General features: G+C 38.4%; 1 protein-coding gene across 3 annotated transcripts in view; it reads right to left on the bottom strand.

The window, feature by feature from the left end:
- Positions 1 to 17,606, bottom strand: part of prkcaa (protein kinase C, alpha, a) — a 172,453-nt gene that overhangs the window by 58,124 nt on the left and 96,723 nt on the right. For all 3 annotated transcript variants that reach the window (XM_053230347.1, XM_026933527.3, XM_053230358.1), the window contains exons 4-6: positions 13,099 to 13,210; positions 12,813 to 12,941; positions 330 to 486 (exon numbers count right to left, since the gene is read on the bottom strand). In XM_053230347.1, coding sequence (XP_053086322.1) covers positions 330 to 486; positions 12,813 to 12,941; positions 13,099 to 13,210 — 398 coding nt within the window. The remainder of the gene's footprint in view (positions 1 to 329; positions 487 to 12,812; positions 12,942 to 13,098; positions 13,211 to 17,606) is intronic.

The raw sequence follows: 17,606 nt of genomic DNA, 5'->3' as shown, positions 1-17,606 counted from the left end.
AACACACACACACACAAAGACACACACACACACACACACAGGGATACAAATACACACACAAGCAGCACTTAGTAATTAAAGAATATATTCATGAAACATGGCTGATTGAGTCTTTAATGCAGTAGTGAGAGTTTGTCCATGTGCGGCACTTTGAGATATTTATAGTGTCCTAGAATTCACGTTAGACGTGACACGTACATATCGTAAACAAAGTGACCTTACGTCACTAAAAGTGTAGCTGTTCTGTAACGTACATGAGAAAACTTCATAAAACTTCAGTCTGAACTGACGTTTAGTGTCTTGAACTGGCTGGTTTGTTTTTCACTTACAATGTGAAGGACTCATTCCAGGTGGGGTTCAGTGAGGAGCGGATAGTCCTGGTCTTCTGCTTGGTCTCATTTTTGGGGTCAGGGATGAGCTTGAGCTTCACGTACGGATCGGACAATCCATTGGGGTCCATGGGGATCAGGTTCCTAGCCTCGCCCACTGCAAAGGGTCAACATGAGACAAGTAATGAGCACAGGTTACAGGTCTGTGTCACACCAGGAGACATAGAACTACATTTAACCCTAGATCAGTTCATCTAATCAACTATAATAAAAGCATTTAAATACATTTGGGTCAGTTTAAGGTAGGAGTAGCAAGTTTTAAGATGACAAGTGTTAAAAATTTGGATGGTGGTGGCTGTCCTATTTCCTACAGCTCCTATTTACACTCCCACCCGCTGTCAGGAGGATCTCCAAGCACAGCGAGGGCACAGCGAGGGAACTATTACTATTACAGGAATGCCTCTGCGAAAATGAAATTTATACAGTTTTCCCCCTTCCTCAAATCTAGTCGATCTATCCAGACATTTGCCGTTTCATGCCCAGTGTCTGTTTCATTAGGTTTGCTCTGTAGCTACAAGGCTAATGTAGCTCTATAATCTTGTAGCACACAAGCAAAACTAACTGATTGTAGTTGAACTACATTTTGTGATTTTGTGAGAAATTGTGATGCACCTTACTGTGTAAACTCCTTCACAGAATAATATGTCAAACTGACTCGAAATATATTGAGAGACTTATTTCTGAAAAATATGTGGTAGGGGTATAATGATACACTCATGATTCAAATCAATTCACAGTACTGGCTTCACAATTTCGATTCAATTAGATTCTCAGAATATTTTGAACTAAATTTTAATGAAGAAAATTTGTCACTTAAAAGACTTATAAAATATGCAAAACAACATGCATTTTGCCAGCATGCTCTCTATACATCTTAAATCTATGGGTTGTGCAGATTTGGACCCCTGGTGTTCAAACAGTGCAACTGCATTACATGCGTAATTAATAGAACGCTGATTTCCACATTGTGAATTGCACATTTCCACGATGCACATCATCACATTTTTGCATTGTGGTACATTGTGTCACAGTGTATCGTTACCCCAACAATATGTGGCCTCTTATTCTCGAATTCTTGATTACACTCAGTCATTACAACTGTAACTTTTATTCTAAATCTAAATCCTGGTTACACGTAGGCTTTATAGCTCTAGATCTTGGCTACACACAGACTTTTTGGAACCTATTTCTTGGTTATGCCCAGTATTTACAGCTATAGTACTAGTTTTTACCCAATCTTTACAGCTCTAGTTCTTGGTTATGCCAAGGTTTAAAGCTGTAGTTCTTGAATACACTCAGGCTTTAAAACTTGAGTTCTTGTCTACATGAAGTCTCTATTAATCTAATCCTTGATTATGCCCAGTCTTTACAGCTTTGATTCTTGGTTGTGCCCTTTCTTTAAGGCACTAGCTCTTGGTTACACCAAAGCCTTATAGCTTTAGTTCTTAGTTAGACCCAGTTTTTACAGCTCTAGTTCTTAGTTTCAACCAGTCTTTGCAGCTCTGGTTCTTGGTGATGTCTAGTCTTCACAGCACTAGTTCTTCATTATACCCAGTCAGTACAGCTCTAGCTCTTGGTCATGGCCAGTCTTCATGGCTCTAGCACTTGTTTATGCCCAGTCTCTACAGCTCTACCTCTTGGTTATCCCTAGTCTCTACAGCTCTACCTCTTGGTTATGCCTAGTCTCTACACCTCTAGTTCTTGGTTAGACTCAGTCATTATTGTTCTTGTACTTGGTCACGCCCAGTCTGTACAGCTCTAGTTCATGGTTACAGCCACTATTGAGCTGTTAGTTATGCCAAGTTTTTACAACTCTAGCTCTTGGTTACTCCCAGTATTTATGGCTCTAGTTTTTGGCTATGTGTAATTTTTACAACTCTAGCCCTTTGTCACTCCCAGTATTTATGGCTCTAGTTTTTAGCTATGCCCAATTTTTACAGCTGTAGCTCTTGGTTATGCGCAGTCTTTATAGCTGTAGTTCTTGGCTATTATGCACAGTCTTTACAGTTCTAGCTCTTGGTTACATCTAGAATTTATGGCTCTATATCTCCAGTGAAAAGTGTATTTATGTACAATACGGAGGACACACATTAAGTGAGTCACAGCAGGTGGTAGTGTTTGTCATTCTGTGTAAACCAGCACACACTCCTAGGTCAACTCTCAACAAGTAGAAAAACAAGTTCCAGGACACCAGAGACTTATTTCTGTTTCTGTTTCCATTTCTGAATGTAAAAACATATAGGTCAGGAAACTGAATTTTATATATATATATATATATATATATATATATATATATATATATATATATATATATAGTAACATCATTTGCACATCATGTCACTGTATAAATAATTATTATTCATGTACTTTTTATCTTACACAATTTAAAAATTACAATATGTGTTGTCCAGGTAGTAATGGTCACTGTTCAAAATTTCCTAAAGCTAAAAGTCTGCTTTAGGAAATGTAACATACTCGGCAAAGTCTTCTGCCCAAACCCACACAAAGGTTACATTTTGAATATTTAAAACTTCACATTGAAAATGGGTAAATGCAAAGTAGTGGTGCCCTGTTAGCCTTTGTTAAGCTTGTAATGCATGCATGCACATAAGCAGGAATAGTGAGTACTGGAACTCTTTGGGCAGTGAGACCACCAAGCTGCCACTGAGAGGTTTTTGAGCAAGGCACTTAACAGTGTAAAAGCTACAGCCAAATGAACAAATGTAAATGTCTATGGTGCAAACATGCACTAATATATTGTTTGGTTTGTGGACTTGACACAATCATTCAGGAACATCGGTGTACATGCATGCACGATGTGGACTAAATTACATACACATGTCGATGCTTAGAAACACATCCATGCACAGAGATGTACAAAAATGAACATATTATATACAAATACACATACTAAGTGTGAACAAGTACTAGTTATTTTTTATGCACAGTCTTAACAGTTCTAGCTTTTGGTCACGTTCAGTCTTTTTGACTCTTGCTGTATCCCAGTCTTTAAGGTTCTAATTTTTGGTTAGTCCCAGTATTTACACTCTAACTCTTCATCATTCTCAGCATTTGGTTAGTCTCAGTCTTTAAGGCTTTAATGCCTGGTTACTCCCAGTCATTAGGGCTCCTGGTTAGTTCCAGTCCTTAAGGCTCTACCTTTTGTTTTGTCCCATTCTTTAAGGATTTTACTCTGGGTTAATCCAAGTTTTTAAGACTCTAATTACTTGGCTAGATGTTTGGGTTTTTATAACTAAAACTGCTGGTTAATCTCAGTCTTTAAAGTGCTAATTCTTGGTTAGTCCCAGTTTTGAAGACTCCAATTATTTGGTTAGCCACAGATGTTAAGGTCCTAATTATTGGGCATTTCCAGTATTTACGCTCTACCTCTTGGTCAATCTCTGTAGTTAAGGCTCCCACTATTGGTTAGTCCTAGTGTTTAAGGCCCTAATTACTTGATTAGACCTTTAAATCTCTCTAGGTCTAATTGCTGGTTTAAGACTTTAATTCTTGGTGATTCTCAGTATTTATGATTCAGACACCACTTATGAGTAAGTGCTCTGGAAACACATTATCGTGGTCCACCTTTTGAACCATTTGAAATTATTACAAATTACCAAACAAGTTGAAATCACAAAAAGACCAGATTAATAAATTGATTCTGTATTAAACATAGCACTAGCAAAGAGCAGTTGGCTTTAGTGATCGTTAAACAACATTTTTATTTACATTTATACTGTATATAAAGGTGCTCCAGTATCCATACTGACAAGGAAAATTCGAGCTGATAATATAGTGCACTACCTAGGAAATGTATAATTTGTCCAACACTACAAAATAGCTCCACTCCAAATAGTAAACTATATGGTAAACTATATTCACAGTCAATTCATAACACAGTCAATGAACTGTGAGATGACACTAGTCTTTAAATCTTTACACACCTACAAATGCAAAAGCACAGTCACATAAGCAGACACATACTATATGTGAAGGAACATGCAAACAAAAAAGGCTTTCTCTCAATGACCTTAAAGCTTAGCATTATCTGACCAACAGGAGGAGCTCTAGCCCTCCATTTCATTAGAAGTGCTTCATTCAGTACAAACACCACTCTCTTCTCAGGTCTCTTTGCATTCCCACTATCTGAACTAGTCCAGGCCACAAATTCAAATTTGTGGGGAAATGCAGCTACTGAACTATTCCTAGAGTGCACCATACTGACATTCTGGTATTTGTACAAATTTAAAAATCAAATTATGATGGTCAACATACATTATATATATATATATATATATACATACATAGTTTGTACCTTCCGCTAATCCGCTGTCTTGGCAGAGCCTCTATCTTTTATGTATATGAGTGTAGATGAGTGTTTGTGTGTATACTAATGAGTCAGTCTTCATTTGGTTACATGACAACAAGTGATCCTGGGCTGTTTTCCCAACTACATAACTCTGTAACACACCCTCAAACATTACACACAATGCATACTCTTAAGTCGACCCTGGGCAAGGAGGAATATGCATTACAAGTCAGACAAACAAACAGCCCCAGAGGGGAAAAAAGCCCTGCGACTCCAGAGACTCATTCCTGGAATATTTGTCATCCTACTTGTCTAAATATGTCATAGAACCTCAGCCAAATTCTGAGACCCTGTTGTGAGTCCTAAAACCATGCCATAGCCTGTAACAAAACATTAAGATGCTGGTATTGGATGTTGGTACACTTTAATGTAAAATGTTTAAACCAAACAGGATCTGAGTGCTTGTACAGCGCAGTGGAACGCAAATTTACTCAAGACGTTCACACACGCATGCACATATAGACACACATTGTTCCTGGTAATGTGTGATATGTGGCTATTTAACTAACAGCAGGAAATGCATTAGCATTATGAGGTGCTAAGTGAGTCCAGAACAGCATCAAGCTGCTCTCAGGAACTAAAACGAGTCCAAAGCATGTCAACTCAAAGAATTTTATACCCCTATGCACGTGCTGAAACGTGACATTCTAAAAAGACTTGACGCTTGATGCTCAGTGATCACGGTACTTGGAGTTGTGGACTTGTTTATGTGTATGCAGCAATATAAAAATAGATTCCCTTAGGCTTCTACACTAAAAAGGCAACATAATCTGAACAGTAGACAGATGGACTATGAAAATGTGTGTAGATATGTGCAGTTGAATATATGAATAATTAACATTTATGCACATTATTTGTATGATTACATTAAAAAAATCTGACTGCTCTCAGAGGAGGGATGTAGGATGTTCATGTTTTCACATATGCAGTGTTTAGTCCATTTGAATCAAACCCTGCTGTGTTTTCCTCCTCTGTGAGGTTTGACCCAACTGCAGGAAGTCAAACAAACATGTCATGTATTTTTGGTGTGGCATTTTGTATGTAGATGTGAGCTGCTAAACTGACTCAGAAGCCACAAAATCAGCCAAAGGACAGAGCTGGAGATACAGTTGAAGGAATTTTCGTTCACAGCAATTCTTTAGAATTTACACAGAATGGTGCGAAAAACAAAAAAACATCAGCTGTGAGGCAGTTCTGTGTGTGGAAATGCCTTGCTGATGAGAGAGGTCAGAGGAGAATGGTCAGACTGGATTGAGTTGACAAAAGGTTATGGTAACCTAACCACTCTGTTCAACCTTGGTGAGCAGAAAAGCATCTCAGAACTCACAAATGCCAAACCTTCAGGTGGATCGTTTACAACAGCCAAAGACCACATCAGGTTCCTTCCTCTGAGCAAAGTACAGGAATCTGAGGCTACAGTGTGCACAGGTTTACAGAAACTGGACCAGCTGATGGTTTTCCAGTCTTCAACTGTCCAGTTTCTGTAAACCTGTGACCATTGTAAACCATGTTATCTGCATTCCGGTGATTTTTGTGATTCTTTGCACACTTTGTAAAAGTTTGTGTTGAACTTTTTCCAGCGCTGTATTTCTGAGCCTGACAAGTACGTTGGCTCTACACGCCATTTTTTTCAGTCTTTGGCTTGTGCAGTGTGAAACCAAACAGAAACCAAATAGCAAGCGAACCATAAGAATGAAGTTTACTCTGATACAGACTCTGCAAATGGACTAATAGGTGTGATAGAGACTGTAGATTCTTGGTTAGCCCCAGTGTTTGAGGCTCTGCTTATCAGGTGGTTGGTCGTCTTAAAGACTGGGACTAGTTATGAAATTGAGATCTAAAGACTGGGTCTAAGCAAAAGTCTTAAAGACTTTAACTTTTTGCTAGCCTCAGCCTGTAACTGTTAAGACTCAGAGCTATAGTCTCGGTTAGTTGTAGACGTTAAGGTTCCAAATCTTGGTTAGTCTCAGTCTAACTCATAAAGACTTCTCAGCTTTTAATTATTCCCAGTCTTTAAAGTTCTACCACTCAGTAGGTCCCGATGTTTAAGGCTTTAACAATTGGTTAGACCCAGGATTGAAAGCTTGTCCTCTTGGTCAGACCCAATTGTTAGGGCTATTACTTCTCCTTATGCCCAATCTTTAAGATTGTACCTCTTCATCAGTCCCAGTCTTTAAAGCTATAACTCTTAGACCAAGTCTTCAGGGCGGTAACTCTTGGTTTGTACCAGGAGTTAGGGCTCCAACCCTTGGTCAGTTCCAGATGTTAGGGGACTAACTTCTGATTATCATCATCGTGAGGGAAGGCATTGGAAACGATAAAAGTGATAGATGTAGGGCCTTTCACTTTTTCCTCACAGTAGGTGAGTAAAAAAAGTCTGTTATGATTTTGTTGAAAATGGCCAACTGACATTGTCCCAGGAAGTGCAGGCACTCTTGAATAGGCCTAAATTGTGGCACTACATGTGGGTGTAACTGTGTACAGGAAAGAGGGTTTGTGTTCACTCAAACACTTATGCAACTTAACACTTATACCATACAGTATCTGTCCAAGCATGCACTGTATGCACACACAGACATCTATATTTAGAGACTTGGCAGATCCACTAGTTGGTAGTGTAACTCACTGGTTTCATCTCCAACATATGGCAAGTATGGAAACCTGTTAAGTCTCTTATAGCACGAGTCGAGATCTGAAGGTGAAGAGAAATGTGAACCAGTGAAGTCTTATATTTAGAGGCAGCTTTACTATATCAGCAAGACAGAATGAGCTAAATTGCTTGAAAGTGCTACAAGGTGCAAAATGGTGCCAAGTCATGTAGCGTGAAAGCTGTTGCCAACGTAGTGCACAAGCGCGAACAACTGGAGCATTCAACAGGAAACAGAGACACTGGAGGAGAATCAGCGGAACCTAGAGCCTCTGAATAAGCCTTTATTCTAATGTTTACCGCAAAACAAGGCTCACTTGTTGACTGTTTGATGGTGTGTGTGTATGTGTGTGGCAGAACGTGACCTGGTGCCGCACTTTCACTCCTCTCTATAAAATCCTCACTAGTATGGACTGACCCTGTTTAGTTTCTTTTTTCCTGTCATGTGTGTTTGCGCTCTGTAGTGCGTTCATCTGGGCTGCTTTTGTGTAGCATCTTTTAAGCTCTATATAATTTTCTGGCAAGCTACTTTACATTGCTATTATCTAGCTGTTTCTACTGTATGGCATGTCACTAGCTTCTGAGTTTAGTACTGGCATGTAGAGTTGAAGCAAAAATCAGTCTGAAAAGTAAGTCATGCTAACTAGCTAACAAGACATTGTTAACAATGGCATGGAAATAGCAAATACATAAAACAAGCTTAGGTTGTCTTTGATAGCTATGGACCCTCAGTCGTAGTTTCCATAGTACAGCAGCTTGTGATGAGGGATTGGTGTGAAAATGATGTATATGTGTGTTACTGTGATAGCGGATGAATGTACATGGTGCACAGAGAAGCTCTCGTACTGATAGCAACATTTCAAAGCCTTAAGAACCTTCGAGAGGAGCGAGTTGGTCAAATCATCGCGAGATGTTCCGACCTCACTTGATCCCGTGGAGGAATGTCGAGAGCCATGTTCTTCAAAGAAAAGGAAATTGTCGTAAAATCCAGCCATGGAAAAGCCTATGTGTGTGTGTGTGTGTGTGTGTGTGTGTGGTCTGTGGCCAAAAGACAGAGAGTGCAAGAGTTTCCCGAAAGCACCATCAGCCAGCGGTGCAAGCTTCACTTTAGACACTCCAGGGCTGTTACTCTCTAAAGCTTGCGGGAAACGTTTCAATCAGATAAGAGCACAGTTAAAGTGCACGCCGCTCACTTTGAGTCTCAAATGTTCTCGTTTGTTTGTCGTACACTGGAAGTGACCTGGGCCACAAAGGAAGTAGAACTCAGGCTTAAACACACTGCTATTATGCTGTTTGGATTTTTGAATCTAATGAGTCAGAAAGTGTGCATTAGTTTTCCATAACAGCACGGCTCAGACTGTATTTCCAGCTATAGCATGAACGATAAGTTTATATTAATATGCTAGTTCTAATGCGTTATTGTTTCTATAGTAACAGCTCATACACAGGGACTTGCATTGCGGATGTGACACATAACCTAACGCTAATAAACAGTATGAAAAAAATGTATAAACATTGATGTTATAATCATGAAGAACAGGAATCTGGGGCTACAGTGGGCACGGGTTCACCAAAACAGATAGCAATTTTGCGCCATTCTGTGTAAAGTCTACAGACTGCTGTGTGTGAGAATCCCAGGAGATCAGCAGTTTCTGAAATGCAACAACCTGCAACAAAAACCATGCTAGGTCAAAGTAGAGATCACATATTTCCCCATACTGAACATTAACTGAAGCTCTTAAACCTGTATCTGCATGATTTTATGCATTGCACTGCTGCCACATGATTGGCTGATTGGATAACTGCATGAATGAGCAGGTAAACAGGTGTTCCTATTAAAGTGGCCGGTGAGTGTATGACAATTTGCTGTATAACTGCTAGTGAAAGACATACTGTATAAGCTACATACCTTGATATACCCAAGATATATGTTAAAAGACTCAAAAGACTCCTGGCAATAGTAGACACCATGCTTTGTCAACAAGTATACTGATTACAGTATACACACACACACACACACACACACAACATCCCATTTTTTACCACTTCAGCTACACACAACCTCCCAGCAGAATTCCCCTCTCGGTTTACACACGCGCACACACACACACACACACACACACACCACAGTTTGACTGGTCTATTCTTACATCCATCAGTTTGACATGCTGCTAATGGCATTTTGTCCCCCAGTCTGCAAATGTCAGTCACACTAAATCACACCACACAGTAGTGTGTGTGTGTGTGTGTGTGTGTGTGTGTGTGTGTTTGTGTTCGTGGGATTTTTCTCCTCAAATTCTGGCTCTAAATATTACAATGAGTTAAGCTACACTGTGTGTGCATTGTATGTAGTGTATACTCTGTGTGTGTGTGTGTGTGTGTGTGTGTGTGTGCATAGTCAGCTGTACACTGATAGGCCTACAGTGCTGTTTAGCCCAAATGCCGGATGCTTATTGAAATAATTTTTCCAAGAAATTGTCCTCCTTAGGGCACTCCACAAACACACACACACACACACTCACACACACACACACACACACACACACAAAATAGACACACGAGGAGTAAACAGTGTAAGGTCATCAGTGACTTCTCTGACCTTATAATTTCCCCTCTGGTGTGTGTGTGTGTGTGTGATTGTGTGTGTGTGCTCTAAGAACACTCCACAAAGAGAGCGTCACATAGTGCGAACGACAGCACTGAGGAAAATGAGTAATAACGGATTATGGTACTCCTGATACATGTGTGTGTGTGTGTGTGTGTGTGTGTGTACAGTGTGTGTACATACAGTGTGTATAGAGATATTCAAACTGTGCTTGTCATGTGGTGCAATGTAAAAACGAAGCATACAGTAATAAACTGTCATGTAGTGATGTGCAAGCACTCAGACTCATGAGCGTTTAATCTCACAAGAAACACTGTACAGCCTGCTGTGTTTGTTCCTTTGACAAAACATAATAACACGAAGTTGCTGTTAGCAGATTGCTGAACTTCTAGATTAAATTAGTAAAAAAGGGGGGGGGGGGTTTAAAAAATTCATTACATATTAATCTTATTCAAATAGCGTAGTGGTAGAGGTGGGCGTGGTTAAAATGCGTTGTCTCACACAAAGCATTGCAATGAAAAAACTGGCATCTTACCATATGAAAATATCTTCAATATAGTCAAATTTATCTAGTATTTCCTACTATAAGATTACAATAAACCGAGTATAAGATTATTAAACCTATTCTGAGACATTTTTACTCATTTTCTTATTCTATTAGCAGATCATTTTGCTTCTTTCGAGAAATAAATGCTTCAAATGAGCAACATTATCTACCAATAGAACAAGACTATTTCAAGCTTTAAATAGTTAAACGAAATACTAGATAAATTTGACTATATTCAAGATATTTTCACTTGCTCAGATGCCATTTTTTGCAGTGTAGAGTGAAAGTTTGATACGTTGCTGCATGCTTGTGTCAGAACGTTGATCTTCGACGTACACGATGTGCTGCAGATAAGTTGCATGTGAATGTTTATATGACTCCATATACACGTATATGAAAAAAACAAAAAACCACGTAATCATTGATATAGTTGATCAATTTTCTGTGAGATGTTGTAGCATTTTGGGAAGGAATCTCCCACGTCTTCAGGATGGAGGGTTTTATTCATCCATGAATGACACCCTGCGCTTTTTAACTCTTTCTATTTACCTATAATGCTCGCGTGACAAGTTAGTTCCTGTTATCACTTACATTACAAACAGTTGCTTCCTCCCCAGCCTTTCCTTGACGTTAATGAGACAAAAAAACGCAACTTGTCATTTTAATGAAAAACCTGTAAGCGAAAACTCCTCTGTCCTGAAGACTTTTGAAGAATTGCCAAAGCACTGTGATTGTTACAACACGCTGACACCTTAAACGCCCTTCAGAAAAGTTACATAAACGTCTCGTAACAAAAAAAACCCTTCACCACGTCAATGATTATACATTGTTCTTTGTTTAACAACAAAACATCGCATACTATAGAAACAATAACGGATTAAAACATGCGCGTTAATATAAATCTCATGTTACAGCCGGAACTACAGTCTGAGCTGTGTGGGTTTATAAAATTAACCCACACCTTCTGACCAATCAGATTCGAGAATGCGGTCTCTGAAAAAATGACCAAAGCACTGACTACTTTGTAAATTTTTTAGGGATGTCATAAAACATTGATACATTGATACGTGATGGATTATTATACGTTTTTGAGACTTTGTAATCCTACTCTCTATATTTAAGGATACAATGCAGCAGCTATTTATATTCAATTTAACGATAAAAACTGATAATAATCAGGAAAATTCGCTGATTATCGATACGTGAAAAAAAACATCTATTCCATGGATAGTAAAGTTAATACTTAGCTATTTGGGGTATGTTGTGACAGATTATGTTAGTGAAAACTTTTTCAACAGTGTATTCCATATTCAATAAATTTCTGACCAAGCTTAAATTTATGTGCAATGTGATTGGCTCTCCTCATGTGTCTAATGAGGAGTCTCTACAGGTCAGAGAGTAGGTGCTGTGCATCGACGCCAAACAGATCAATTCACCTTTAATCAGAGGGACAAGAGAATCCCTCTCCGGATTAAATACACACTCTGCACTCTGGGGGATTTTTATCCCCCGACTCTCCTGAAGGCTTTAAGCTAATAGAATCGGTGGATCTCATTTGTGTTTAACCTCATTTGCCTCTGTTTGCTTTTTTTTTTTTTTTGCTTCAGCAGTTTGTTGTGTTCGTGTGCGTCTGGGGAAACACAACCATTTTACAAGGAAAGGCTTCCTTATTAGAGTCTTGTAGTTTTTTACACAACATAGCCATGAAGAACGACAGCATTTCAGAGCCACTGTTAAACAAATAAAAATACAAGATTTCGAGAATAAAGTCATATTTCAAAAATTATATTGCAATATTTCAAGAAAAAAAGTCATATGATATTTTGAGGAAAAAAAAGCTGTAACATTTTGAGGAAAAAAGTCGCAGTAAATACTTTGACTTTTTCCTTGTAATATTATGACTTTTCTCTAGAAATATTACGACTTTATTCCCAAAATATTGCAGAATATATTTATTCTCATAACCTCATATATTATGACTTTTTTTCTGGAAGATTTATTTTTATTTCATTATTGTGACTTTATTCTTGAAATACTGCAACTTTTTCCCTGTAATATTACAACTAAACTCTCAAACTAATTGCAAATTTTCTCATAATATCATATATTATGACTTTTTTTCCTCGAAATATTATGATATTATTCTCAAAATACTAGGACTTTATTCTACAAAAAAAATTTACACCATTATTTTCAAAATCTTCTATTTTTATTGTTTAAAATGCCGGCCCTAAAATGCCGTCGTAAAAAGTCACCTGTAACGTGCAGCTCGTCTCCTTTCACATCGATCTTCAAATAGATTCGCCCCCGCCGCTCCGTGTGGTCCGTCCCACACAGGCTTGGCACATTGAGCACACACTGCTTATGGACGTTCATGTCGCATGCTGCGGACACACACACACACACACACACACAGACACACAGACACACGAATACATCAGTGTGGTATGAACAGTTTGGATTGCCTTAAGAGTTCATTTTTAAGAGGGAATTAACGGATCTGAAATCAGAGCAGATGTATATAGTCATAACTGCACTCACTATCACATTTCATGCCCTGGTGGATGAGGCCGTACAGCAGCGAGCCACAGTGATCACAAAATGTCGGGCTGCCATACGTGTGGATCTTAAATTTGTGCTTGCTTCTTGGATCCTGTAGAGACAGAGATGTCATTTATGTACTTGCTTATTTTCCAATAACAGTACATCCTGGAGTGTTTTATTGCTCTTACACCACAGAAAACGCTAACAATTTACAATTTATTACAGAAAAACATATCATACTTTGTTATCCATTTATAGTTGCATTTAATGTTGCGAAACATCCACAAAACAAGTTAGTTCCTGTTACCACTCGTTTCTATCTCTTCTGTTAATAAAATAAAATGTTGCTGAGAAACTGGAAAGTCTTCTGTCCTGAAGGCTTTCCCATGTCGGAAAACATACAGAGTGTTACAAAGCACTGACACCAGAGAGACTCCTTCCAAAAATAACAAAGAAATGGTACCTTACAGAAAATTTCACCATATCGACATTCGACAATTACACAATCATGTATCTTGTGGTGCCGTTATAGGAATTAAATCAATATCTGTGGGTGAGAGAGACTGCAATTACTGTCTCTCTCCTGGCAATCAGAGGGCCACTAGCCAATGACAGGCATCGGTGAACTCATGTATGTGGAAGAGGGCAGACAGCATTTTCCTCCAAGTGTGTTATGCTGTCCTCTGAAGCAGCAGCTCAGAAAGATGCAGTTGTGCTGGCTTCACGTATTCCAGAAGAAGCGCACGTTAGCCTTCACACTCGGGAGAGTTAGCTAGTGGATGGGAATGAAAATGGGGGGGGGGGTGGGGGGGGGGGGGGGGGGTTGGGTGGAATAATAATATATTAATAAATTACTGTTTTGTCTTTTAAATAATTATGCTGTTGTCTTGATGGCATAAGAGAAAAGAAACAACAGAACAAAAATGAATTTTTGGATTTGAAATTTTCCATTTTTGAAAATGAAAGACATGTACGGTATGTTTTTGGAAAATGGTACTGAAAAAAAATGCACAATTTTGTTGATTGTGGGATGATTGCAATCCAAAGCCATTTAGACCTAATCAATTTTGCAGTCCTGAGCTCCTCCAATCACTCGTTCAGACTGGATCAAAGGTCGCCTTTGACAGGGTGGGTGCCAAAACAAAAAACACACACAACCTTACTGAATCTAGTCCACTAGTATAGAGTTTATTAATGTATGCATTTTAATAGTCTTGTATATAGGGAAACATTTGACAAGGAAGGAGAGTAGTTCATCAGTTCATCAGCTCTACTACCTAATCCAGCCTGAAGTCTAAAGTGGTGTAATTTAACCCTATTCACTTCCTTCAGTCCTTAACAGTGTGCAAAGTACAATAGCTTCATCCTGACACAATCACGAGAAAATGGCAGAAGGGTTTTTCTCTAATCAAAGTGTCTAAATGAAAAGCAGGCATTTGCAGAATTGCAGCCCAACAACAACGAAGTAATACACCACAATTTGGTATAAAGTATAAACATCTGGAATAAAAGTCCATTTAGTGATTCGGCACTGCCATAAACAAGGAATAAAACACAACGGGGAGTGGTGTTGTGGGAAAATAATCAATGACAGGATTTTTATTATTATTATTATTATTATTATTATTATTATTATTATTATTGATGTTATTGCTGTTGATATAGTTGATATAGTTCTAAACTAAATAACAAAACTGATCTAAATACCAATGAACTATTTTACTTTTCAATCACTTTTTTAAACACAGAATTTTTAACTAACCAATAATAGATCATAACAGATACGTTTAATTCACAATAGGCGAGAACGCACACACACACACACACACTCGTACTCCTACTCATACAGTAACATTAATTATGGACTATATAAAAAGTTAAAGGTTAATTGCTATGCTTGCAGGATTACAGTCATAAATCGAAGACACTGTACAAAAAAACCTGACCACAATTACGTCCATAAAAAAACTTCTTCAGGTCTTTTATATGTGATGAAGTGAATTTCTGTGATGATGAAAATACAGTGCAGATATTAAGGCGCTTATTTCCATAGTATGAAAGACTGAAACACAGAGACAAGGCGATATACAGTACGTACACTAAATAAACGCGATAAACAGATGACTGGATGGGTTTTTCCTTTAGATGATTCTTTTTCAAATGCTAAATAACATTTGAGCATGATGTCTTTCTGAAAGGCTGTGCACAAGTTTTTTGAGAAGTTTTTTCCATTGAACAGTCTGTTGACTATTAAAAAAACCTCTTTTTTAATGCTAAATAAAACACAGCAGAGTGTGCAGTTATAGGAAAATAATCAATGATGAATTAGTGTGATGTGGTGAGTTACTTTTACCACCCTGAAGTTGATTATTTTCCAACAGTATGTCACAATATGTATAATTTCTCTTATAGCACAGCAATTTGCCAATGGTTACTATTTTAATTCAGTAATATACAGTTACATTTATTTTCCTGTTATCACTTATGTTATGGCAGCTATAAATAGACTTTCACTCACCAGCTTCTCTTATGTCCTCTCTTGTGAAGTTATTAAGACAAAAAGTGCAGCTTGTGGGAAACTCACTGATTCATTTGACTCTCTTACTGACACACACTGACACTGGAGACTCCTTCCACAAGTAGCAAATAAATGCCTTCTCGAAGAAGACCATCACCATTATATGTATTTCTTTATTAGCACTAGATTATGCAGCGTCCCCCAAATGAGTCCCCATGAATAAGCTCTTCCCATAAAAACTATAACATATTAGAACAAGTGCATTAATATATAGTAAATTTGCATTATAGCTGGAACCACTATTACAGTTGCTGTTATAGAACATTAATCAATGCTGTCGGACCAATCGGATTTGTGTTAAACCTCTCTGTCCAGTTTAGCTTTCTGAGACCAGATTTTGTCCAAAATGGTGGTTTTCTGAGTTATAAATTAAGTTTTCTAGAAGCCAGGGCTTTTAAGAGTCCATCTAGACAGACACTCATGTACTATTACACTAGTTTTAGTGGTTCTAGTCACTTTTACTTTTAACTTACTTTTATTTTATTTTGTATCTCCCAGATGTTGGTACACAAATCTGTTATCAGAAAGTGTGTACTGTATTACTGTGCTCTATTGCATACCATAGCACTGAATTTAATAGCTATTTAATACCAAAGCGGTCAGAACACACATCCAGGCTGCTTGAAGAAATATAAACCAGAACATTAACAACGGCTTGTTTATATAATTTTTAAAATGTAACCACTATAAAGTTGAAACACTGTGCAAATAAACCACCTGCAAAACGACCTACAGTGAAAGGCTGCTATCACTCAGTAAATCAGAAATTTAAAAAAAGAGGGAAAAAAAGCTGCAGGGGTTTTAATCAGAGAGAATCCTGCACTCATGTTGCTTAACTTGTTGCTTCACCTCACGGTGAAATCGCCGTCCAATAACAGATTGTTCTACACCATGTTCGACAACATCATTTTTCTAAATCGTGTCATATTAGGGTAGAAATTCACCGCCTGTGCCAGACACAGCACCTCGCCCAAGCGCTCCAGCCCTCCCTCGGGCTTCCTTCCCTAATAAGAACATCAATTATGTACAAAAGTCATTTATATTTTATGGGCTCTTCTGATGGGGCTGCCAGTGACTGCTACACCACACAGGTAAAAGCGACCAGATTTTCTACCCATGTTTATCATGACACATTTTTAGCTGCGTGTGTGTGTGGTAGCTTTTTCAGTGACACACACACACCGCGATATCAGTCCACAAGGAAAACACAACACTGAGGGGGAAAAAGGCTGCTCCTTTGCGAGACAGTGAGTCATCACTTTCGTAAGGAAGACAGGCCCTAATTAGCACTTTGCCATTTTTACTGCCTTCAAGACACAGAGACACAGAGACAGCTTCTGCTTTCACACACACACACACACACACACACAGAGTCAGGAGGCAGGGCTGGGACTCACACAAAGTGGCATAAAGTCTCATTTTTGTTTGTGTGTGTGTGTGTGTGTGGGGTTGAAGAATTGAAAGCAGAGAGTCTTAGCGGTGGACAAACAGTCGCAATGCAGGAGCACTGATCTAAAGTGCTGCTTTTCTTTCTCTTCTTTAAAGGCGCATTAGGAAGGATTAGTCTTTTTTCAAGATTAGATCTTTAACGGTTAAGTGGGTTTGACATTTGAATGATTTTTTTTAATTCCTTGAGCTCACTCCCCCATTCCCACCCACGTGCACAAAGCTCCGCCCCCAGTATCTTAGGTGGTCTGTAGAGAGTCTATAAAATGACTGACAGGAGCATAACTGACACAAACAAAATAAGTATTCCGGACCGGAAGTCAATTTTCCAAAGGGGTTTTCTCAGCGACTTTGTAAACCTTTGCTAAAGCCATGGCTTAATACATCATTTGTTTGGTTTTTTAATCATTTTCTACATATCTTTCAGGTTATTTGTGCAAGTAAGGAATAAAAAATCGACTATTGCACCTTTAAGGAAGCA

This window comes from Pangasianodon hypophthalmus, chromosome 2 (genome assembly GCF_027358585.1).
Source record: "Pangasianodon hypophthalmus isolate fPanHyp1 chromosome 2, fPanHyp1.pri, whole genome shotgun sequence".
In the NCBI taxonomy this organism is placed as follows: domain Eukaryota; kingdom Metazoa; phylum Chordata; class Actinopteri; order Siluriformes; family Pangasiidae; genus Pangasianodon; species Pangasianodon hypophthalmus.
This window is presented reverse-complemented; position numbering and strand designations above follow the sequence as displayed.